The 26878-nt window shown below is 40.0% G+C and overlaps 2 protein-coding genes across 2 annotated transcripts in view; one reads left to right on the top strand and one right to left on the bottom strand.

Annotated features, from left to right (window-relative positions):
* Window positions 1-25258, bottom strand: part of mRpL53 (mitochondrial ribosomal protein L53) — a 60949-nt gene extending 35691 nt beyond the window's left edge. The window contains exon 1 of the mRNA XM_090385193.1: window positions 25134-25258. Within this exon, the coding sequence (XP_090241319.1) occupies window positions 25134-25258 (125 nt within the window). The remainder of the gene's footprint in view (window positions 1-25133) is intronic.
* A 227-nt stretch (window positions 25259-25485) lies between these two features.
* The window catches only part of LOC150077659 (dual specificity protein kinase CLK2-like), a 377713-nt gene continuing 376320 nt past the window's right edge, over window positions 25486-26878 (top strand). The window contains exon 1 of the mRNA XM_090384751.1: window positions 25486-25615. The gene's annotated coding sequence lies outside the window, so the exon portion shown is untranslated. The remainder of the gene's footprint in view (window positions 25616-26878) is intronic.

Below are 26878 nucleotides of genomic sequence, written 5' to 3'. Positions count from 1 at the left end.
AAAGGATGGAAGTCTGTTCCACCAACCAACTACCCGCTGGCTAAAGGCAAACTTCTACACATCTATCCTACATTATCTTTCCTCAATTTGAATTTATGCCCTCTCAGGTGATTATTCTGAGCAAGAGGAAGAATCTCATCAGCATTGAGGCATGCTCAAACCATTCAAGGCTTTATACAGCTCAATCAGATCAACTTACAGGTGTCTAGTCTCCAGACACTGTAATCTGCAAAACATAAGCCTTTCTTCATGAGAGCAACCCTTCGTTCCATCCACTAATCTTGTTGCCCTTCTCTGTACTTGTTCCAACAGCTCCACATCCTCCTTAAAATGAGGCCTCCAGATCTGTATACAGTACTCAAGGTGTGGCCTGACCATTACCTTATACAAGGGGATAATCACCTCCTTATCCCTGCTAGAAAAATTCCTATATATATCATTGACAAGACACCATGAGCTACTCTTGCAGACTGCCTGCACTGCTCCTGCACATTTACCCCCCCAGGTCCTTTTCATTCTCTACCACTGTTAGTGTAGTACCGAGCCGGTGCGTGGTTCATCCGCTCGGCCATAGTAAGAAATAGGAATAAATTAGAATCGATACAAAGGACAATACTACTCACTATTACCAGAGCATGTCGCACAGTAAGCACACCTGCACTACAGTTGCTGGCTGGAACTCTCCCACTTTACCTGGAAGTAGCCAAAAGAGGCTTATATTATAGATTTAAAAAGGGCATACCCACAGAATTTCTGGGGATAGCCCTTGATACAACCAATACCTTCAATGATGAAAGAAAAAGAATAGCCACAAAACTCCACGAGCTATGGCAAACAAGGTGGGAGCAGGAAACCAGAGGTCTGGTCACCAAACGGTTTCTGCCACTGGTGTTAATGGTTAGCCCAAAGCCACCTAAGTGGTATGCCCCTGGACTTTTTACAACATTTATATTGACAGGGCACAGCTCCCTAAAGGCGAAACTAACCTCCTTAGGCCTGACCGATGACCCAAACTGCTCCTGTGGCGAAAGTGAAGACTGGGCACACATTCTCTATGAATGTATAATATATGACATCCCTTGAACAGAGCTAATAGCACAGATTGGTCCCCTTCCCAGGGGAGAAGAACATCTGTTCATCATAGAAGAGCAAAATTATAAAGCTTTTACATCTTTCACACAGAAAGTTTTCAAAATGCACAGAGCAACGCAAAGAATGGCAATTCAGCCCCCCCCCCCAGCAATTAAACAATAATCAATAGTAAAATTGCCCAAGTTTCCCACCACGCCCAGATGATGACTTAAAAACTGTTAGGATAGCAGTATTCTGCACCCTGACAGAAACCTGACATAAAACTCCCCATGACTACCATGCCATGTGTAGGAACCTGGTGCCCCAAACCAATGTAGGGGAGGGGAATGCATGCAGAGAAAGTGAATGGGAATGAGCAGAAGAGCAAATGTAATTGGCCGAAAGAATACAAAGTTAAAAATAACTTACATTACTTTATATATATTGTACCAACAAACATTTACAAACCACATAAACACTAGCACTGCATTCTCCCCTGGCCTGCAAAAAAAAAAACCTTGCAGCTAGGCCTGCACCACAACTGAAGAATAACAGTAAGTTGTGGTGCCCAGAGAGTGCAGTGCAGGAAGAAAGAGTCAAATAAATGAGATGAGAGCTAGAAGAATGAATAAAAGTGTAAGCGTGAGAGAAAAGAACACAAACCACAAATGCTAAGTTAAGTATACACTAATCCTAGTTTTAATTAGTATTTAAATTCACACTACCCATCATTGCATCCCCTCCTGGTGTGTGAGAAAAAGATGAATGAGTTGAGTGAAATAAAAAAAAAAAAAAAATAAAATAAAATAAAATGAAAAAAAAAAAAAAAAAAAAAAAATATATATATATATATATATATATATATATATATATATATATATATATATATATATATATATATACACACACACACACACACACACACAAAAAAAAAATTATAAAATAAGAAAAGAGTAAAAAAAAAACAGAATGCAAGTAGAGTGAGAATGCACATTACGAATGAAGTAAATGTGTGTCTCCCCCCTCCCCTGGTAGGTTCCCCACTGCCAGCTAACATATCCCACCCCCAGAGCGGGATAGGCAGCTGGACCTTCATACCGGATTCGACATTCCTTGGACACCGACGAAGAAATTCTGCGGCTTTGCTGCCAACACGCCATTGGCGATCCGAACTGGGTACTCTAACCTGGTTCCCTTTAAAACCCCATCCCCAGGCAGGGAATGGAGGAGACAGATCTGTCTCCTTTCCTCCCTGCCTACCCTCCATATTTCGCCTAATGGGGCTCGTCTCCACTGACCTCTTTGGGGATGCCTACTCTATCCGTCCCTATTCTTCTATCTGTTTCCTCCCCAGTCTTCAATCTCCCCCCCATCTCACTAAATCGACCGAGTACACCCCTTAACAATGCTGCCAAATTATAACCAACGTCTAAATTCTACCGGTTTTGTGCAAATCTCTAAGATATCTATCACTATCAGCTTTTATCTAGCGTTACATGTCTAAATTTAATAACATCAAAATTTTGCAAGACCTATTTGGCCTTTAACACATCTCTTTAGTGTTCAACCCTAACCAGCGATTTCCTAACAGCAATCCCATTAAGCATTAATGTCAAATGTATAAACTTTTTTTTTTAATAGGCCCTAGCCACTGAAATCCCAGGAAACTAGGTGGCAGGACCTGCCAGAGCAAATTGTCGTGATACTGGATACACCCCGGCTAGCCTCCACGTGGCAGGGTATGGGCAACATCGGGCCCCACTAGGGGCCTGGCGGCCAATACGGCAGATAAACAATGGGCACAACATATCACACTGCACAGACACGACCCACACACTTTCAAGTCTCTGGTTTGAGAGTGTACTGTCCTCGATACAGCGAAACACACGCGGAGATGGGAGAAATCCCAGGTGCCGTCTGACACGAACATACCTTACACCTTATACCTTGTTAGTGTAGTACCACAGAGTTGACACGTCACTCTGGCATTACTGCTTCCCATATGCAGTACTTTACATTTGCCACCTCTCAGCCCATCTGCTCAACTTTTCTAGATCCTGTTGCAGCAGTGTACTGTCATTAGTTGTCCTTAAGAACCCTGCCAACCTTCGTATCGTCTACAAATTTGGAAATTACAACTGATATTCCATCATCAATATCATTTATGAACACAGGGTCTCAAAAGTATTGGTACAAATGTTTAGGGGAGGTAGGTGACATCTAAAGGAATGTGAATCACATGGGAACCCATAACTGGAAACGTACAGGTCACTGTTGAACAAAAGCCGAGAATTAGGGTTGAATTTGAAAGTGTCTGCAATTATGCCCAGACACGATAGGAGGGAGTATATGATGAGAGCCTTATCGATCAATTCGGCCCTGAAAAGATTGTGCAAGGCTCAAGGGGTAGAATTTTTTTCAGCCTGGACTGTACTTGTTAACAGGAGAGATTGCTTCTACAGGGATGGGATACACTTAAATAGAAATGGTGCAAGAATATTTGCTGATGCTATCGAGGCAGTGGTAGGTGGGTCGGAAAACTGCTAGCTTGAGGGGAGACAAAGACCAACAGATTGACAGTAGCCACTGGCAGAGGTGAAAGAGATTCTTGCACTGCTTCTATTAGAATGAGCAGAAGCCTGAAAAACAAGATGCTTGATATTTCTGAAACTGCTGGGAGCCATTGTGGTACAACTAAACACATGGGTTGTGTTAGGGTAGCTAAGAATAGAAACAGGTGCTTGTATACTTGCGTGTACACCAATGCTAGGAGTTTAGTAAACAAATTTGTTTACTAAATTAAAACATCAAAGGCAGATATTGTTGGGATATCAGAGACTTGGTGTCACACAGATATAAGGAATGCAGAACTGGAATTTGGGGAGTACATCTACAGAAAGGATAGACAGGATAGGAAGGGGGGAGGGGTTATGCTATTAGTTAAGAAACACATAAAAACACTCCTGTTAAACCAAGGAAGTGAAGCCAGTCAACATCGCTGGACAGTGCAGTGTTGAGTCAGTTTCGTGTGACATAAGCATTAGGAGATCAAAATTGAGTAGGAGTGTGCTATAGGCCTAATGACTCTGATGAGTACAATAAGAAACTGTACAGGGAAATAGAGTAGGCCAGTAAATCAGAGTCTTATAATGGGAGATTTTAATTTCCCAGATATTGACTGGAATTTGGGGGCTGGTCACGCACACACTAGCACGGCTTTTGTGGATTTATTGGATGATTGTTTTCTACATCAGCATGTTCGTGAGGCAACTAGAGGGAGTAATACTCTTGATTTGATTATCAGCAGTGATTCTTCATGCATTAAGAATCTCCAGATAAATGAACCACTAGGTGGCAGTGATCACACTGTGCTGAAGTGGGATTTACTCAAAGAGGTAACTACCATTAGGGGTAAAGGGAAGGGTTATTGCTTCCGTAAAGGCGACTACGATGGACTTCGACAGTATTTAAATTCTATACAGTGGGACCAACTGATGATGTTACCAACAACAAATTCAAAATGGGAAGCAATCAAAGAATTTATCTTGGAAGCTACTAGGCTTTACATACCAACTAAGAAATATTGTTCAAGGTTTAGGCCAAAATGGATGTCAGATGAACTGATGAGGCATATGGCAGAGAAGAAAAATGCATGGGATACTTACAAATTAACACATGACACAGAAGCCTATGATAGATACAAGTTGATATGCAACCAAGTTACAAAGGGCTCAATTTGGGAATTCAATCCCTCAGGGCTCAGTGTTGGGTCCATTATTGTTTTCTGTATTTATAAATGATATTGATGATGGTACATCAAGCTTAATGTCCAAGTTTGCAGACGATACAAAGGTTGGCAGGGTTGTCAAGGACACTACTGACACTATGCTGCTGCTGCAACAGGATCTGGAAAGGTTGAGCAGATGGGCTGAGAGGTGGCAAATGAAGTTTAACATTGACAAATGTAAAGTACTACACATGGGAAACAGCAACCCCAGAGCAACGTATCAACTCTATGGTACAACACTGACAGTGGCAGAGAATGAAAGGGACTTGGGGGTGGTTGAGCAGGCAGATATGAAGTTCTCTGAGCAGTGCAGATGGGCTGCAAGAGTAGCTCATGGAGTATTGTCAATGATATACAGGAATTTTTCCAGCAGGGATAAGGAGGTGATTATTCCCTTGTATAAGGCAATGGTCAGGCCACACCTAGAGTACTGTATACAGGTCTGGAGGCCTCATTTCAAGAAGGATGTAGGGCTGCTGGAACAAGTACAGAGAAGGGCAACAAGATTAGTGAATGGAACAAAGGGGCTCTTACGAAGAAAGGCTTAAGTTAGCATTAGCATTAGTAGAGGCATTTGATGCAAGAAAGCAAGCTTATGCAGCATCAGCCAAAAAAAAAAAACCCACTTCCACTTCACCCCTCTGTTCGTTCAAAATACCTGTCCAGCTGAGCCTTAAACTTATTTAGGCTATCAACCTCCACCACAAGGGATGGGAGTCTGTTCCACCAACCAACCACCCGCTGGCTAAAGGCAAATTTCCGCACGTCTATCCTACATCTGTCTTTCCTCAATTTGAATTTATGCCCTCTCAGGTGATTTTTCTGAGCTAGAGGAAGAATCCCATCAGCATTGAGCATGCTTAAACCATTCAAGGCTTTATACACCTCTATCAGATCACTTCGCTGGTGCCTAGTCTCCAGACACTGTAATTTGCAAAACTTAAGCCTTTCTTCGTAAGAGCACCCCTTTGTTCCATTCACTAATCTTGTTGCCCTTCTCTGTACTCGTTCCAGCAGCTCTACATCCTTCTTGAAATGAGGCCTCCAGACCTGTATACAGTACTCTAGGTGTGGCCTGACCATTGCCTTATACAAGGGAATAATCACCTCCTTATCCCTGCTGGAAAAATTCCTGTATATCATTGACAATACTCCATGAGCTACTCTTGCAGCCCATCTGCACTGCTCAGAGAACTTCATATCTGCCTGCACAACCACCCCCAAGTCCCTTTCATTCTCTACCACTGTCAGTGTAGTACCACAGAGTTGATACGTTGCTCTGGGGTTGCTGTTTCCCATGTGTAGTACTTTACATTTGTCAATGTTAAACTTCATTTGCCACCTCTCAGCCCATCTGCTCAACCTTTCCAGATCCTGTTGCAGCAGCATAGTGTCAGTAGTGTCCTTGACAACCCTGCCAACCTTTGTATCGTCTGCAAACTTGGACTTTAAGCTTGATATACCATCATCAATATCATTTATAAATACAGAAAACAATAATGGACCCAACACTGAGCCCTGAGGGACTCCACTAATAACGTTAGTCCACAATGAGCAGTGTCCATTGATTACCACTCTAGATCCCATCCATCCCAGGTGCCTTTTTTATGTTTATCTTCAACAATTTCTCCTTCACTTTCATCTCAGTTATTACAAAATCATCTAGCTCACTGCCAGAGTTTAATTCACCTCTGGCATTCCCCTCCCTGAATAACTCCTCATGTGTGAATGTAAATGCAAAATACTCAGTTTTTTTTCAACACCTGAACCATCAACATTCAGTGGACTAATTTGATTCATCCCTGTCTTTCTAGAGTTTACGTAGGTAAAGAACTCTTTGCTGTTTTTATTTGCATCCTTTGCCAAAGATTTCTCATAATCTGCCTTTACCTGCCTAATCTCCTTTGTGACTTGGTTACAGACCAGCATATATCTATATAGGCTTCCATATCACCCATTAATTTATATGGGTCCTATGCATTTTTCTTCTCTGCCACATGTCTCATTAGTTCATCTGACATCCATTTAGGAATAAACCTTGAACAATATTTTTAGTTGGTACGTAAAGCCTAATAGTTTCCAAAATAAATTCTTTGAATGCTTTCCATTTTGAATTTGCTGTTGGTAATATCATCAGTTGGTCCAACCGTATAGAATTTAGATACGGTCTCAGACCACTGTAGTCACCTTTACGAAAGCAAAAACCCTTCCCTTTACCCCTGTTGGTAGTTACCTCTGAGTAAATCCCACTTCAGCACACTGTGATCACTGCCACCTAGTGGTTCCTTTATCTGCAGATTTGTAATGCATGAAGAATCACTACTGATAATCAGATCAAGAGTATTACCCACTCTATTCTCTCCTGAACATACCGATGTAGAAAACAATCATCTAATAAATCTACAAAAACCTTGCTAGTGTGAGTGACCAACCTAAAAATTCCAGTCTATCTGGGAAATTCAAATTTCCACATTATAAGACTCTCTGATTTAGTGGCCCACTATTTCCCTATACAGTTTCTTATTATACTCAGAGTCATGAGACCTATAACACACTCCTACTGTCAGTTTTGATCTCCCAGTGCTTATGTCACACCAAACTGACTCGACACTGCAATGCACTGTCCAGCAATGTCAACTGGCTGCACTTCCTTGGTTTTTGTGTTTCTTAACTAATAGCATAACCCCCTCCTCCCTTCCGATCCTGTCTATCTTTCCTGTACACATTGTACTCCCAAAATTTCAATTCTGCATTCCTTATATCGCTGTGACACCACGTCTCAACAATATCTGCCCAACAATATCTGCCTTTGTTGTTTTGAGCAACAAGTCATCTAGCCCTCAAATTCATCAAATTTACCAAACTTCTAGCTTTAGTGTATACACAAGTATACATGCACCTGTTTCTATTCTTAGTTACCCTAACACAACCCATGTGTTTACTTGTACCACAATGACTCCCAGCAGTCTCTGAAATACCCTGCATCTTGTTATCCAGGCTGCTGCTCATTCCAATAGAAGCAGTGCAAGAATCACTTTTACCTCTGCCAGTGGTTACTGTTAATCTATTAGTCCTTGTATCCCCCAAGTTAGCAGTTTTAAGACCCAAATAACGCTGCCTTGATAGCATCAGCAAATATTCTTGTATCCTTTCTATTTAAGTGTATCCCACTCCTGTAGAATCAGTCTCTCCTGTTAACAAGTACAGACCTGGCTGAAAAAAAATTCTATCCTTTGAGCCTTGCACAATCTTTCCAGGGCCAAATTGATCGACAAGGCTCTCATCATATACTCTCTCTGTCTCCTTTCATGTCTGGGTAGAATTGCACACTTTCAAATTCAACCCTAATTCACGGCTTTTTTTCAACAGTGACCTGTACTTGTGTTATTCCACCGGTCTCCTACACTTAATATCATTAGTGCCAACCTGTACAACAATATCACCTTTTGTGCCCTTAAAAGATAATATCTGCTCTAAAACATCGTCAACCTTTGTCCCTGGCCCTGTTCCACCATTCCTTTTTACATATCATGTTACCCGTTTCCCTGACAATAGTCACTGAATACTACTAGTTACTGTGGGACCAGCACATTCTGCCTTGGGGGTTGCTGCTATGTTGTGTGATGATCAAGTGGAAGCTCAGGCGTTGATGTGGGCAACTGAGAGCTTAATGGGCCCCTCAATTTAGATCCTCTGAGGGCATCCACCCCCTGTCCTTCAAGTTCTCATATAGGCCCATAACAACTGAATTGTCGCCCGATTTCCTCACACTCCTTACATCGCGCACACACAAAGACAATGGCAATGTCGCATTCCTGATTGCTCCACAAACATCAAACAAGCAGTGCATTTTAAAAGGCTGTGATTCAGAGGGCAACTGCCCCCCCCTCAGTTCTCCCCTGAGCCACAGCACTCCCATTAGCTTGAGCCTTTTGCTTTGCTGCTCTGAGTCATAATTTCGATTCGAGTTCAGTACAAAATTATAACCCTAAACTTATATTCCAATGCAGTTATAACAATATATATATATATTTTTTTTTTCAGTATCGAGTATTATTTCTGAGTTTCGTTATATAACTTCCGTATCAAGTTATGTATTAATTAATAATGTTATGTTTGTAAAATCTAAGTTGTTATACGTATTTAGTTAAAAAAAGTACAAATTAATTGACAATGAAGTTTAACAAGATTAATATATTTTACTGATTAACTGATATTATATACTATGCTAAGCTACCTATCTAGTATGGGATATAACGTATCGTATAACAATGGCGGCAAGTTACGAATGGTAAATCTTCGGACGCTAAGTATTAATTAACCTCCAAAATCTGGCTATCTAAATTCAGAATAAACCAAGGATCTTCACTAGGTCTATAAGCTAGTTATAGAAAATAATTTAATATAACAATTAAGTCAATAAAGTGGCTAAATATAGTTAAAAACATCCCATTCGCTGGAGCTGCAAAACACGTGGATTGGATACCCTTACCGATACTAAGTAATAACCTACAAAATCTCTATGGAAGTTAAAAATTTAACTAATATCGTAACTAGGAATATAAAGATACTCTAGAAAATAAATTAATATGCCAATTTAAGTTAATAAAACAGAAATTAAAAAAAAAAAAAACTTCCCTATTTGCCAGAGCCATAAAAACTTCACCTGCACAAGGCCACACTCAGGCTGCTTTTGATGAAAAGCATGACCCCCACCACCCCTTCTATCTTCCCTATCCTTACTAAAAACATTACACATACCGTACTGAAACTAATCATCTCAGGGTGGCACCACATATCAGTAAGCCCTATTATGTCAGCATTACTTGTACTAACCAGCAGTTCAAATTCACTAATTTATTGACAACACTTCTGATATTACTGTATAAACAATTAAGACTTAATTGTTTTCAAGCACAGGTCCAACTTGCATGTTTTAATAATTTAAAAGGATACAAAAGGTGTCCTTCCCATTTAGTATTTGCTGTTGATGTTCCAATAGCAAATTCTAAATGGGAAGCATTCAAGGAATTAACCTTGGAAGCTACCAGGCTTTTCATACCGACTAAGAAATACTGTTCAAAGTTTAGACCTAAATGGATATTGGATGAACTAATGAGACTCATGGCAGAGAAGCACAATGCATGAAATGTATATAAATTATCAGACAACACAGAAGCCTATGGTAGATATAAGCTAGTCTATAATCAAGTGAAAGGAGGTTAGGCAAGCAAATGCAGATAATGAGAAATCTTTGGCAAAGGATGCAAAAAAAAAAAAAAAAAAACACACAGCAAAGACAAACAACAAATCTTTACTTATGTAAACTCTAGATGGAAGGGATGAATCAGATTGATTCATTTGATATCAATTGTTTGACTGTTGATGATACTGCTCAGGTAGCTGACTAACTGAATGAGCATTTTTCCTCTACATTTTGATAATTTCAACCTCAGGTTGAGATTATCAAAAAATTAGTGGAAATAGCACCAGAAAAATTAATAGCACTATATAATAACTGTATGACAGAAGGTATATTACCAATAGAAAAAAAAGCTGTGTTAAGATTAATTCTCAAAAACCCCAAGAAACTGCCTACTGATCCCAAATCATATAAACCAATAGCCCTACTCCCTGTACTAGGGAAAATATATGAAAGATTAATATATAGTAGATTAGCTCAGTACTACATGGAAGCAGGTTTACATTGTCACAATCAGTATGGTTTTAAGCAGGGCAACTCTACAGAGGATGCCATGCACCACCTACTGACAACAGTTAAAAACTGAGAGGAAAAATATATACTGGCAATTTCTATTGACTTTGCTGGGGCATTTGACTCATTCTGGTGGCCTAATGTCCTTAGGAAACTCTGCCAGGCAAATGCCCCACAAAACCTCTGTAAGGTAATAAACAGCTACCTTACAGACGGAAGTGTCTCAGTAAGCACAAGGTTCCAGAAATTGACATGCCCTGTGAATAAAGGCTGCCCGCAGGGTTTAATCCTTGGCTTGGCCCTTTCTTCTGGAACATTGTTCTGGACGAATTTCTGGCCTTGGATCTGGGGCCCACAGAAAGCCTGGCCTTTGCAGATGACATGATTCTCCTTGTAAAAGGTAACATGTGAGTGGTTGTAGAGCAAAGATCAAATGCTGCTCTCTTGCAGCTGCAGGAGTGGTCACAAATGCACATGCTCAAAATATCGCCTGAAAAAAAACCAAACAAGTACTTCTAAAAGGCAATTTGGACACAAGAAGACGTCCACAAATCAAAATTAACACAACCACTATAAAAATGGTAACAGAACTAAAATATCTTGGAGTGGTCTTTGATCCAAAATTAACTTTTTACCCCCATTTGATCTACTTGGTGAAGAAAGAGAAATTATGCAGGTATGATTGCCAGGATCAGTCGAGCAGACTGGAGGCTCAAATGAAAGATGCTGGCAATCATATACCGTGCAATGTTCCTACCTGTTATCACCTATGGAGCCGGTGCATGGTTCACCCGCTCGGTCATAGTAAGAAATAGGAATAAATTAGAATCGATACAAAGGACAATACTACTCACTATTACCAGAGCATGTTGAACAGTAACCACACCTACACTACAGTTGCTGGCCGGAGCTCTCCCACTTTACCTGGAAGTAGCCAAAAGAGGCTTATATTATAGATTTAAAAAGGGCATACCCACAGAATTTCTGGGGATAGCCCTTGATACAACCAACATCTTTAATGAGGAAAAAAAGTCAATAGCCACAAAGCTCCATGAGCTATGGAAAACAAAGTGGGAGCAGGAAACCAGAGGACTGGTTATCAAACCGTTTCTACCATGGGTGGCAATTGTTAGCCCAAAGCCACATAAGTGGTATGCCCCTGGACTTTTTTGCAACATTTATATTGACAGGTCACGGCTCCCTAAAGGTGAAACTAACCTCCTTAGGCCTAACTGATGACCCAAACTGCACCTGTGACAAGAGCGAAGACTGTGCACACATTCTATATGAATGTATAATACAGTAGACTCTCGATTTTCCAGGATAGATGGTAAAAACAAATCCTGGATAATCGATTTCCCAGTTAATCCAAAAATACAAAAGTCCCCGACATACGTAAAAGATAAGTTCCAGAACTTCTTACTTCGTCGAGTTTTACGTAACTCAGGAATGACTAATAACATATTGCTACTACATTATTATTGGCAAATCTGAATTCCGCACGATACTTGTTAATGTTTGACCATTTTCATACTTCCTTATTAGTTTAATTTTCTGATACAAATCTATGGCTTTCCTTTTGTTGGTAGATTTACTAGTGTCACTCTTAGTTGGCACCATGATAACAGTCAAAACGAAATTTCCTGAAAAGAACTTCACAGGGTTAAGGGGGAAAACACATTATCACTTCACGCGAACTCACATTTTACTAAAGCACATTTCTGGAGGTCACTGCATTTAAACAATTTACACCTTCTGGGTTACTGGGCTTTTCTGTTTTTGCATCTAATTATAAATGGGTAGTAAACTCTCTTATTGCATTTGTGATAATGCCGATAGCCAGAATTGTGTGGGATTTTATGTTATTATGGTGAAGTGCGTATCCCCTTCACTGAAATCTTCAATCATATTAAAAAAAAAACCATAAATAAATTGTAAAAACCTTCTCTTCTTTCCTATTTTTTTTTGTTTGTTACTCCATATCTCACTTGTGCAATTTCTGCATGCTGTGATCGTTGTTATTTATTGCTTTTTATTTATTTATTATTTTTGTTTTAAATTTTACAATCCTAAAAAAAAAATTGGGCGAAAATATTTTTTAGTAAATCCGTAGTTGAGTAAGTCAAGCACTTATTGTATCGAAAAATGTTTAGCAACCTACGTAAAAAATATGGCAATAGATAAAAAACGAAAACACTTACCGCGTCCCTTTATTTTTTGCGATGTTCATTTTAAGTCTAATAGTTTTCCTATTTTTTTTACGATGTTGATTTTATATCTAATAGCTTCCCTTTATTTTTTACGATGTTGCATATGGTTTGGTCACCAACATCATAACGGTTCTTTAGAGATTTAATGGATGCACCGTTTTCAAACTATTGAATAATTTCAAGTTTTTGTCTGAAAACGCAACTGTTTTGCATTTAGCCATCATTTTCACGATTTCTAAACAAAAAAAAAAAAAAAAAATTTTTTTTACTATAAAAAAATTCTGACATCCCTGACAAAAATAACAAAGCAAAATTTGTCCTTTTGTGCTGCAACGGAAAATAACAATCAATGCGATGCACTAAAACAAACTAAACGTTGTCTTTCTTTTTTTTTTTTTAGCGGTGGATGTGAAGACAGTGGGAGTTGCAAGATAATAGGTACACTAATCTCCTAATGACGACTTATGCCGCTTTTCACTTATTTACAACTTACAGAATATCTGTTTATATCTATTCCAGTTATCACTTGAATATTTTTATTTCTGGGTGATTTTTTTTTTTTTTTGGAGTCTTGAAGTTTCGCGGTTAATCCGCTTCCCGGTTAATCTGATCCGGGTTAATCGAGAGTCTGCTGTATATGACATCCCCAGAACAGAGCTAATTGCTCTGTTCTGGGAGGAGGAGTTCTGTTCCGAGGAGCAATCAAACATCGAAACTGGACCTTGAGTGATGGTGTCTGGATGCACCATGGGACAAAAAACAAGCTGGTGGCAGGGGGTGTCATGCTTCTGCAGGGCATCCCAACAGAACATCGTTCTGCTGGGATACCCTGGGTCCCCTCATCCATATGCCGGGCACTCTGACATCTACCACCTACCTAATCATCATTGATGACCAGGTATACCCTTTCATGGCAATGGTCTTCCCCTCTTGCGGTGCCATCTTTCAGCAGGATAATGCACCATGCCACACTACCCCCGGATTGTTTGAGACTGGTTCACAGAACATGAGGAAGACTTCCAAATAATGCCCTGGCCTCCAAATTCCCCAAATCAATCCCAACAAACATCTGTGGTTTGTGTTGGAACAGCAACTCTGATCTGCAACATCTCAATCAGACCTTACAGGAGTTAAAGGTTCTGCTGGTTACGTGTTGGTACCAGAAACATTTAGAAATCTTGTAGCATTATTCCTCACCGAGTACAAGTTTTTTTTTTTTCTGCACGTGGAGGACCAAAATCATATTAGGTAGGTGATCAATGTTTTGTCTCATCGGTGTATATAGAATCAGCCAGAAAAAAAAAAACCTTCGCATTTCACCCATTTGGTAACTCCAAATGTTTGCCTAGTTCACCCTTAAATTTATTTAAGTATCAACTTCCACAACAACAGATGGAAGTCCATTCCAGCAATCAACTACCTGCTGGATAAAGACAAACTTCCACAGATTTATTCTACAACTGTCTTTCCTCATTTGAATCTATGACCCCTCAGGTTCTTAATCTGAGCAAGCAGAAGTATCCTGTCAGTATTGAGCCTGCTCAAACCATTCACAGCCTTGTACACCTCAATCAGATCACCTCGCAGGTGCCTAGTCTCCAGATGCTGCAACTTGCAGAACTTAAACCATTCTTCGTAAGCACACCGCTTTGTTCCTCTCAAAAATCTTGTTGTCCTCTGTACTCGTTCTAGCAACTCTACATCCTTCTTAAAATGAAGCTTCCAGACCTGTATGCAGTGCTCAAGGTATAGCCTTACCATTGCCTTATACAAGAGATAATCACCTCCTTGTCTCTGCTAGCAAAATTCATATATATATATATATATCATTGACAAAACTCCATGATCTCCTCTGGTAGCCTGTCTGCACTGCTCAGAGAACTTCATATCTGACTGCAAAATTCCATGATCTCCTCTGGTAGCCTGTCTGCACTGCTCAGAGAACTTCATATCTGACTGCAAAATTATCCCCAGGTCTTTTTCATTCTCCACCTCTGAGTGTAGTACCACACAGTTGGTATTGGTACGATTCTCTTGGGTTACTGCTACTCATATGCAGTATTTTGCATTTGTCAATGTTAAACTGTAGTCGACACTTCTCAGCCCATCTGCCTAACTTTTCTAGATCCTGTTGCAGTAGCATTATGTCATTAACAATCCTGCCAACCTTCGTATCATCTGCAAACTTGGACATTAAGCCTGATATACCTTCATCAATATCACTGATAAATACACAAAACAACAACTGGACCCAGCACCAAACCCTGGGGGAGTCCACTAATAACATTAGTTCATCCAGAGTGGTGTCCATTTATTACCACTCTTTGCTGTCACCCACTCAACCATCCCTTTATCCATTGCAGAAATTTGCCTTAATTCCATACCACTCCAATTTGTAAAGCAGTCTTCCATGTGCAACAGCATCAAAAGGTTTCATGAAAGCCAAGTATATGATATCAAAATTATTTTTTGCATCCAATTCCTTTGTGACCACATCATAGGATCAAATGAAATTGGTCAGACAAGACTGTCCCCTTAAAAAACCCATTCTGTGTCTGAACTATTACTGCAGTCTTGTCTAGGTGATCCTGCATCACTTCTTTAACCAATGTCTCCATTATATTCCCTGGAACAGAAATAGTAGTAGTATTAGTAGTGGCATGTGATGCAAGAAAACAAGTGTATGAGTTTATGCAGCATCAGCCAAAAAAAAAAAAAAAAAAATATCACACCATTCCCTCCAAATGCCTGTCCAGTTCCTCCTTAAATTTATTCACCCTATCAACTTCCACAACGACAGATGGAAGTTTGTTCCAGCAATTAACCACCCGCTGGCTAAAGGCAAATTTCCACACATCTATTCTACATCTGTCTTTTCTTAATTTGAATTGATGCCCCCTTAGGTTCGTAATCTGAAGAAGTGGAAGGATCCCATCAGAATTCAGCATGCTCAACCCATTCAAAGCCTTCTACACCTCAATCAGATCACCACGCAGGTGCTTAGTCTCCAGCCACTGCAATTTGCAGAACTGAAGCCTCTCTTGGTAAGAGAATCCCTTCATTCCCCTCACCAATCTTGTTGCCCTTCTTGCACACGCACAATCAAATCTACATCCTTCCTAATATGAGGCCTCCAGACCTGTACGCAGTACTCAAGGCATGGCCTGACCATTGCCTTATACAGAGGGACAATCACCTTTTCCCTGCTAGCAAAATTCCTATATATCATTGACAAAACCCCATGACCTGCCCTGGCAGCCTGTCTGCATTGCTCAGAAAACCTTCATATCTGACTGCACAGTTACTCCCAGGTCTTTTTCATTTTCTACCACCTTAAGTGTAGTACCACACAGTTGTTAGTTTTCTCTCAGGTTACTTTGCATTTGTGAAGGTTAAACTTCAGTTGCCACTTCTTAGCCCATCTGCCCAAATTATCTAGATCCTGTTGCAGTAGCACACTGCCAACCTTTGTATCATCTGCGAACTTCGACACTGAACCTGATATATACCTTCATCAATATCATTGATAAATATACAAATATATATAATTATTTATATACAAATATATAATTATTTGTATCAACCTTTGAACCCACTTTGTTAATTGGGGATACATTTGTACATCTCCAGTCCATGGGGACCTCCCCTGAATCTAAGAATTCTCTCAGAATTATGGCTAAAGGTTTGCTTATTTCCCTCGCTGCCTCCAATATAACTGGATAGATTCTATCTTCCCCAGGTGACTTTTTTTCTGTTTAACTCCACAATTTCTCCTCCACTTTGCTCTCCGTTATTACAAAGTCATTTAGCTCCCTGTTACAGTTTCGTAAACTTCCGTCCTCCCTTCCTTACAGAATTCCTTTTATGTGAATGTAGAAGCAAAATACTCATTCAGCTGGTTAGCTATCTGAGCAGGATCATCAACAGTCGAACACCCAACATCAAGTGGACCAATCTGATTCATCCCCCCCTTCCTTCTAGAGTTTACATAAGGAATGACATCTTTGTTGTTTTTCTTTGAATCCTTTGCCAAGGATTTCAAGGTAATCAGCCTTTGCCTGCCTAACCTCCTTTGTGTTTTGTTTACAGACCAGCTTATATCTGCCATAGGCTTGTGTGTCACCTGATAATATATATGCATACCACACATTTTTCTTCTCTGCCGTATGCACAAGGGGACATACATATCATCATTCTTCTCTTTCTTAGCAATTCTTTTCTACTTCTGGCTCGCTTGCTTGCACTCTCTCAAGGTAACTTCAGAATTTTTTTGACTGATGCAGCATAAGCCTCAGCCATTCTTGCACCTTATGGCTAATAATAATTTAAACCACAAAAGGATAGTTGCAGAATCTTCATTCAGCCAAAGGGTAGTTCTTTATTGGAATAATTTATCACCTAATCTTGTGGAGGTGGATAGTTTGGGAAATCATTGGAAGGAATGGGTTCATGATTTTTTTTTTTTTTTTTGGGTGGTGATGTATAAACTTTGCTTCATGGTATCGTATTGCCAATACACATAGGCGAAATGCCAAAGAAATATGAGATGATGTGGCATACGCATTTTGTTCATAGCTACGTAAGAAAGAGTTCCAAGCTTTACAATGGCTTTTTATAGCTTGAGGCTTTTGCCATGAAGTTAACTATGTGACAATGTTAAGTTCTGCACATAGTTAACTATGTTAACTATGTGCAGAACTGGAATTTGGGGAGTACAATGTGTACAGAAAGGATAGACAGGACAGAAAGGGAGGAGGTGTTATGCTGTTAATTAAGAAAAACATAAAATCAAAAGAAGTGCATCCAGTTGATATAGATGGACAGTGCACTGTTGAGTCAGTTTGGTGTGACATAAGCACTGCAAAAGCAAAGATAAGAGTAGGATTGTGTTATAGGCCTAATGACTCGAATGAGTACAATGAACAATTGTACAGAGAAATAGAGTGGGCCAGTAAATCAGAATGTCTTATAATGGGGGATTTTAACTTCCCAGATATTGACTGGAACTTGTGGGTTGGTCACTCACACACTAGTCAGACTTTTGTGGATTTATTGGATGATTGTTTTCTGCAGCAGCATGTTCGAGAGGCAACCAGAGAAAGTAATACTCTTGATCTGGTTATCAGCAGTGATCATTCGTGTATTAAGAATTTGCAGATAAAGGAACCACTAGGTGGCAGTGATCACAGTGTGCTGAAGTGGGATTTACTCAAAGAGGTAACTACCGTCAGGGGTAAAGGAAAGGGTTTTTGCTTCCGTAAAGGGGAGTACAGTGGTCTCAGACAGTTTTTAAATTCTGTACAGTGGGATCGACTGACGATGTTACAAACAGTAAATTCTAAGTGGGAAGCATTCAAGGAATTAATCGTGGAAGCTACTAGACTTTTCATACCGATGAAGAAATATTGTTCAAGGTTTAGGCCTAAATGGTTATCAAATGAACTAATGAGACTCGTGACAGAGAAGAAAAAGGCATGGGATGCATATAAATTATCAGGCGACGCAGAAGCCTGTAGCAGATATAAGCTAGTCTGTAATCAGGTCACAAAGGAGGTTCGGCAGGCAAAGGCGGATTACGAGAAATCTTTGGCAAAAGATGCTAAGAAAAACAGCAAGGATTTCTTTACTTATATAAACTCTAAAAGGAAGGGGCTGAATATGATTGGTCCACTTGACATCGATGGTTCGACTGTTGATGATCCTGCTCAGATAGCAAACAAACTGAATGAGTATTTTGCATCTACATTCACACGTGAGGAATCATTACAGTTTGAAAATGGAAGAAGGTTATCAAATTGTAGCAGTGTGCTTAATGATTTTGTAATAACTGAGAGCAAAGTGGAGGAGAAATTGTTGAAGTTAAACATAAGAAAGGCACCTGGGGCGGATGGGATCTATCCAGTTATATTAAAGGAGGCGGCAAAGCAACTAAGCAAACCCTTAGCCATAATTATGAGAGCATCCTTGGATTCAGGGGAGGTTCCCACGGACTGGAGATGTGCAAATGTATCCCCAATTCACAAAGGAGGTTCGAAGGGTGACACGAATAATTACAGACCAGTTAGTTTAACTTCTGTTCCGGGTAAAATAATGGAGTCACTGGTTAAAGATGCATTGCAGGATCATCTAGACAAGACTGCAGCAATAATTCAGACACAGCATGGGTTTGTTAAGGGAAAGTCTTGTCTGACAAATTTGATTGGTTATTATGATGTGGTCACAAAGGAACTGGATGCAAAAAATAATTTTGATATCATATACTTGGATTTCAGGAAAGCTTTTGACACTGTTGCGCATGGAAGACTACTGTACAAATTGGAGCAGAATGGTATTAAGGGTAAGTTGCTACAATGGATAAAAGGATGGTTAAGTGGGAGAAGACAGAGGGTGGTAATCAATGGGTGCTGCTCTTCGTGGACTAATGTTATTAGTGGAGTCCCACAGGGTTCGGTGTTGGGTCCACTGTTGTTTTGTATATTTATCAATGATATTGATGAAGGTATATCAGGCTTAATGTCGAAGTTTGCAGATGACACGAAGGTTGGCAGGGTTGTTAATGACAGTAATGGCAGTGTGCTACTGCAACAGGATCTAGATAATTTGGGCAGATGGGCTAAGAAGTGGCAACTGAAGTTTAACCTTGACAAATGCAAAGTACTGCATATGGGTAGAAGTAACCCCAGAGAAACGTACCAACTGTGTGGTACTACACTTAAGGTGGTAGAAAATGAAAAAGACCTGGGAGTAATTGTGCAGTCAGATATGAAGTTTTCTGAGCAATGTAGACAGGCTGCTAGGGCAGGTCATGGGGTTTTGTCAATGATATATAGGAATTTTGCTAGCAGGGAAAAGGAGGTGATTGTCACTCTGTATAAGGCAATAGTCAGGCCACGCCTTGAATACTGCGTACAGGTCTGGAGGCCTCATTTTAGGAAGGATGTAGATTTGCTTGAGCGTGTACAGAGAAGAGCAACACGATTGGTGAGGGGAGTCTGCTGACGAGGCTACTAGAGACGGTCGTTTTCAAAGCCGCTAAGTGGATTTTTCTTATTTATTGATTTGAAATTATTGTTTTTCTAAAACTTTTGATTTAAATTTAGTAGTATAACATTATTTTGTGATTTTCTGATTAATTTGGTGTATTTATTCTTTACTCGGCCTTGTAATTGCATAAAAGTATCGGTAAAGGTTTCCACGTGTTTCAACTCCGCTAACCGTTCGTAATTTTCCCGCCTTTGTGATACGATATACCGTACTAGATAGCGTTAGTTGAACTTCGTTAGCAGTTAAATTGTACGTTTAAATAAATACATATAACGACTTAGATTACAAACGTAATATAATTAATTTTATTTAACATAATTAATTATACATATAACCACTTAGGTTACGTAACATAAATAATTAGTAAAAACAAATAATTAATACATAACTTGATACGAAAGTTATATAAAGGGATTTCGCAGATAACACTCGTTACTGAAACGTAAATATTTCGTAGATAACACTCGTTACTGAAACGTAAATATTCCGTAGATAACACTCGTTACTGAAACATAAATATAGCGTTATAACTGTGTTTGGATACAAGTTTAGGATTTAATTTTGTACAGAAATTGAAATTTTATTGAAAGTAAATCTAAATCATGACTCAAACCAGAGCAGCAAAGCAAAGGGCTCAAGCTAATGGGAATGCTGTGGACCAGGGGAGAACTGAGGGGGGCAGTTGTCCTCTGAATCACAGCCTTGTAAGATGCACTATTTGCTTGATGTTTGCGGAGCAGTCAAGTATGAGACATGATACTGCCATGGGGGATGTCTTTGTGTGTGTGCGATGCAAGGAGTGTAAGGAGATAAGGCGACAACTCAGCGTTGTTATGGGCCTATATGAGAGCTTGAAGGATAGGGTGGATGCCCTCGAAGGATTACAAGTGAGGGGCCCATCAAGCTCTCAGCTGCCCACACCAATGCCAGAGCTTGCACTTGGTCATCGCGGAACACAGCGGCAACCCCCAAGGCAGAATGCGCTGGTCCCAAAGGAACTAGTAGTTGTTGGTGACTCTATTGTCAGGGAAACGGGAAACATGCTTTGTAAAAAGGATAGGTGGAATAGGACCAGGGTATGTCTGCCAGGGGCAAAAGTTGATGACGTTGTAGAGCGGATATCATCTTTTAAGGGCACAAAAGGTGATATAGTTGTACACGTTGGCACTAATGACATTAAGAGTAGGAGACCGGCGGAATTACTTGACAAGTACAGGTCACTGATGAAAAAAAGCCGTGAATTAGGGTTGAAATTGAAAGTGTCTGCAATTCTGCCCAGACACGATAGGAGGGAGTATATGATGAGAGCCCTGTCAATCAATTCGGCCCTGGAAAGATTGTGCAGGGCTCAAGGGGTAGAATTTTTTTCAGCCTGGTCTGTACTTGTTAACAGGAGAGACTGCTTCTACAGGGATGGGATACACTTAAATAGAAAGGGTGCAAGAATGTTTGCTGATGCTATCGAGGCAATGTTAGGTGGGTCGGAAAACTGCTAGATTGGGGGGATACAAGGACTAATAGATTAACAGTAGCCACTGGCAGAGGTGAAAGTGATTCTTGCACTGCTTCTATTGGAATGAGCCGCAGCCTGGAAAATAAGATGCAGGATATTTCAGAGACTGCTGGGAATCATTGGGGTACAAGTAAACACATGGGTTGTGTTAGGGTAGCTAAGAAAAAGAACAGGTGCATGTATACTTGTGTGTACACCAATGCTAGGAGTTTAGTAAATAAATTTGATGAATTTGAGGTATTGCTCAAAACATCAAAGGCAGATATTGTGGGGATTTCAGAGACGTGGTGTCACACAGATATAAGAAATGCAGAACTGGAATTTGGGGAGTACAATGTCTACAGAAAGGATAGACAGGATAGGAAGGGAGGAGGGGTTATGCTATTAGTTAAAAAACACATAAAATCCAAGGAAGTGAAGCCAGTCGACATCGCTGGACAGTGCAGTGTCGAGTCAGTTTGGTGTGACATAAGCATTGGGAGATCAAAATTGAGAGTAGGAGTGTGCTATAGGCCTAATGACTCTGATGAGTATAATAAGAAACTGTTCGGAGAAATAGAGTGGGCCAGTAAATCAGAGAGTCTTATAATGGGGGATTTTAATTTCCCAGATATTGACTGGAATTTGGGGGCTGGTCACTCACACAGTAGCAAGGCTTTTGTGGATTTATTGGATGATTGTTTTCTACATCAGCATGTTCGGGAGGCAACTAGAGGGAGTAATACTCTTGATTTGATTATCAGTAGTGATTCTTCATGCATTAAGAATCTGCAGATAAATGAACCACTTGGTGGCAGTGATCACAGTGTGCTGAAGTGGGAGTTACTCAAAGAGGTAACTACCATTAGGGGTAAAGGGAAGGGGTATTGCTTTCGTAAAGGCGACTACAATGGACTGAGACAGTATTTAAATTCTATACAGTGGGATCAACTGATGATATTGCCAACAGCAAATTCAAAATGGGAAGCATTCAAAGAACTTATTGTGGAAGCTACTAGGCTTTACATACCAACTAAGAAATATTGTTCAAGGTTTAGGCCTAAATGGTTGTCAGATGAACTAATGAGACATGTGGCAGAGAAGAAAAATGCATGGGATACATATAAATTAATGGGTGACATGGAAGCCTATGATAGATACAAGTTGATCTGTAACCAAGTTACAAAGGAGGTTAGGCAGGCGAAGGCAGATTACGAGAGATCCTTGGCAAGGGATGCGAAGAAAAACAGCAAAGAGTTCTTTACTTATGTAAACTCTAGAAGGAAGGGGATGAATCAGATTGGTCCACTTGAGATCGATGGGTCAACTGTTGATGACCCTGCTCGGGTAGCTAACAAACTAAATGAATATTTTGCATCGACATTCACACATGAGGAGTTATTCAGCGAGGGGAATGCCAGAGGTGTATTCAACTCTAGCAGTAAGCTAGAGAATCTTGTAATAACTGAGAGCAAAGTGGAGGAGAAATTGTTGAAGATAAACACAAGAAAGGCACCTGGGGTGGATGGGATCTATCCAGTTATATTAAAGGAGGCAGCAAAGGAGGTAAGCAAACCCTTAGCCATAATTATGAGAGCTTCCTTGGACTCAGGGGAGGTACCCATTGACTGGAGATGTGCAAATGTGACCCCAATTCACAAAGGGGGATCAAAGGCTGACACAAGTAATTATAGACCTGTGAGTTTAACTTCTGTTCCCGGAAAATTAATGGAGGCACTGGTGAAAGAAGCACTGCAGGATCATCTAGACAAGACTTCAGTTATAGCTAGGACACAGCATGGTTTTGTTAAGGGGAAGTCTTGCCTGACCAATTTGATTGGATACTATGATGCAGTCACAAAAGAACTGGATGCAGGGAATAACTTTGATATTATATACTTGGATCTTAGAAAGGCTTTTGATACTGTTGCACATGGAAGACTGCTGCACAAATTGGAGCAGTGTGGCATTGGAGGCAAGTTGCTGCTATGGATAAAGGGGTGGTTGAGGGGGAGAAGACAGAGAGTGGTAATCAATGGACACTGCTCATCGTGGACTAATGTTATTAGTGGAGTCCCTCAGGGTTCAGTATTGGGGCCTTTATTGTTTTCTGTATTTATAAATGATATTGATGATGGTATATCAGGCTTAATGTCCAAGTTTGCAGACGATACGAAGGTTGGCAGGGTTGTCAAGGACACTACTGACACTATGCTGCTGCAACAGGATTTGGAAAGGTTGAGCAGATGGGCTTCGAGGTGGCAAATGAAGTTTAACATTGACAAATGTAAAGTACTACATATGGGAAACAGCAACCCCAGAGCAACGTATCAACTCTGTGGTACTACACTGACAGTGGTAGAGAATGAAAGGGACCTGGGGGTGGTGGTGCAGGCAGATATGAAGTTCTCTGAGCAGTGCAGACGAGCTGCAAGAGTAGCTCATGGTGTATTGTCAATGATATATAGGAATTTTTCTAGCAGGGATAAGGAGGTGATTATTCCCTTGTATAAGGCAATGGTCAGGCCACACCTAGAGTACTGTATACAGGCCTGGAGGCCTCATTTCAGGAAGGATGTAGAGCTGCTGGAACGAGTACAGAGAAGGGCAACTAGATTGGTGAATGGGACAAAGGGGTTCTCTTACGAAGAAAGGCTTAAGTTTTGCAAATTACAGTGTCTGGAAACTAGGTACCAGCGGGGTGATCTGATAGAGGTGTACAAAGCCTTGAATGGTTTGAGCATGCTCAATGCTGATGGGATTCTTCCTCTAGCTCAGAAAAATCACCTGAGAGGGCATAAATTCAAATTGAGGAAAGACAGATGTAGGATAGATGTGCGGAAATTTGCCTTTAGCCAGCGGGTGGTTGGTGGGTGGAACAGACTTCCATCCCTTGTCGTGGAAGTTGATAGCCTAAATAAGTTTAAGGCTCAGCTGGACAGGTATTTCGAACGAACAGAGGGGTGAAGTGGAAGTGGTTATTTTTATTTATTTATGTTACTTTTTTTTTTTTTTTTTTTTTTGGCTGATGCTGCATAAGCTTGCTTTCTTGCATCAAATGCCTCTACTAATGCTAATGCTAATGAAGGGATCCTCTTACCAAGAGAGGCTTAAGTTCTGCAAATTGCAGTGGCTGGAGACTAGGCACCTTCGCGGTGATCTGATTGAGGTCTATAAGGCCTTGAATGGGTTGAGCACGCTGAATTCTGATGGGATCCTCCCACTTGTTCAGAATACGAACCTACGGGGACATAAGTTCAAATTAAGAAAGGACAGATGTAGAATAGATGTGCGGAAATTTGCCTTTAGCCAGCGGGTGGTTAATTGCTGGAACAAACTTCCATCTGTCGTTGTGGAAGTTGATAGGTTAAATAAATTTAAGGAGGAACTGGACAGGCATTTGGAGGGTATGGTGTGATTTTTTTTTTTTTTTTTTTTTTGGCTGATGCTGCATAAGCTCCTACACTTGCTTTCTTGCATCAAGTGCCACTATTACTACTACTACTACTATATTAAGTGACTCTACAATTAGATACGGCTGTGTACATATACCGTATTCAATATCACTGGCTGTCAGGCAACCCAATTGTAAAAAAATTAATTCGAAACAAAATAAGGAAAACACTGCAAAACTGTCTAATTACCAATTTCCTGAATCATTGTAAATATTAATATTTCATCCTAGCGAGCTACCAGTTCTATTCGTAGTAATCAGAGAAAAATAAACATTACCCAAGAATTCTTATTTTAGTTTTCTATCAAATTATTCGGAAATTTGTAGAGTTGGTAGTTGTTTTCCACTGAATAACTCACCTTATTGAGCGAACACTGTTATGAAAAGGATCAAATTTAATATGAACCTTTTTTACGTGACGAAGATGAAAACTCTGTAAAGACTTATGGAGAGCCTTCTTTAAATAATAGCTAGCAGCAGCCATTCCAAATTTATAAATACTGGAGCGACTGTACGAAACTATGAGCTGCATAGGGATGATAATGTTTCGTGCTTTAAATTGTTTCCTACTATGTAGAACGTTTTAATTCAAGTATTATTATTTTTATTATAATTTAATCGCTATTGAAAATTTTTTGAGAATGATATATTTATTTCTACTTACGTGACAACAAATCAGGTGTCAGTAGATTATTTAGAAATGGCGTCACAGTTTAATGGGAATTTTGTAAAATCTTAATTTTACAAGAAATAAAGTTAGTTGTATATTTTCCCTTTCTTCCATAAATTGACCAAAACGGATATCTTGTGGGAAGCCTTGAAAGAATATAAACTCAACGCAGTAAGTATTTCACTTTTAATTTAACGTATGTGTTCACGATATTTACATTTAGAAACGAAAAACGCAGTACTATCCGAAGTCAGTTTTATGGCTTTGCAAATTCGAAAAGTATATCATCCTGTTTACTCTTTCGCAGTGTACATGAAAAATTACTTACATATTTGTAAATTCATTTAAACGGCACTACATGAAAATAACATCAGGTTTGAAAAATCATCCAGAATCGGATATACTTTCCCTGCCCTGCAAGCATATATTTCTATAGCTGTAGTGGCCGTCCGAGGCACCATACTGATGTATATTATTATTATTATTATTATTATTATTAGCTATATGGTGCAAGGAAGCCTGAGGCTTATGCAGCACCAGCCAAAAAAAAAAAAAAAATTACCGAATTATCCCAAAAGAGAGAGAGAGAGAGAGTCAAAAGGGAATCACCAAGAAAAAGAAGAATGATGATATCCAGCTCAGGACCCTGGGTGTGCCAAGCCCATACTCACCAGATGTGAGCCCCCGGGGTTATAGGTAACTTTTTTGTGCTTTGTTAATAAACAAATAGAATAGTTAGTAGAGCAAGCGTGACTATGGCTTATAATATAATTTATCGTTGTTAGATAGATGTTCCGAAGTTTGGCACACAAGAAAGGCACCCGGGGCGGATGGGATCTATTCAGTTATATTAAAGGAGGCAGCAAAGGAAGTAAGCAAACCCTTAGCCATAATTATGAGAGCTTCCTTGGACTCAGGGGAGGTACCCATAGACTGGAAATGTGCAAATGTGACCCCAATTCACAAAGGAGGATCAAAGGCTGACACAAGTAATTATAGACCTGTGAGCTTAACTTCTGTTCCAGGAAAATTAATGGAGGCACTGGTTAAAGAACCACTGCAGGATCATTTAGACAAGACTTCAGTTATAGCTCAGACACAGCATGGTTTTGTTAAGGGGAAGTCTTGCCTAACCAACTTGATTGGATACTCTGATGCAGTCACAAAAGAACTGGATGCAGGGAATAACTTTGATATTATATACTTGGATCTTAGAAAGGCTTTTGATACTGTTGCACATGGAAGACTGCTACACAAATTGGAGCAGTGTGACATTGGAGGCAAATTGCTGCTATGGATAAAGGGGTGGTTGAGGGGGAGAAGACAGAGAGTGGTAATCAATGGACACTGCTCATCGTGGACTAATGTTATTAGTGGAGTCCCTCAGGGCTCAGTGTTGGGTCCATTATTGTTTTCTGTATTTATAAATGATAT

The sequence above is a fragment of the Mastigoproctus giganteus genome, chromosome 11, assembly GCF_048544385.1.
Source record: "Mastigoproctus giganteus isolate SK-2022 chromosome 11, ASM4854438v1, whole genome shotgun sequence".
Taxonomy (NCBI): Eukaryota; Metazoa; Arthropoda; class Arachnida; order Uropygi; family Thelyphonidae; genus Mastigoproctus; species Mastigoproctus giganteus.
The sequence above is the reverse complement of the archived record's forward strand: the minus strand, read 5'-3'. Positions and strand labels throughout refer to the sequence as shown.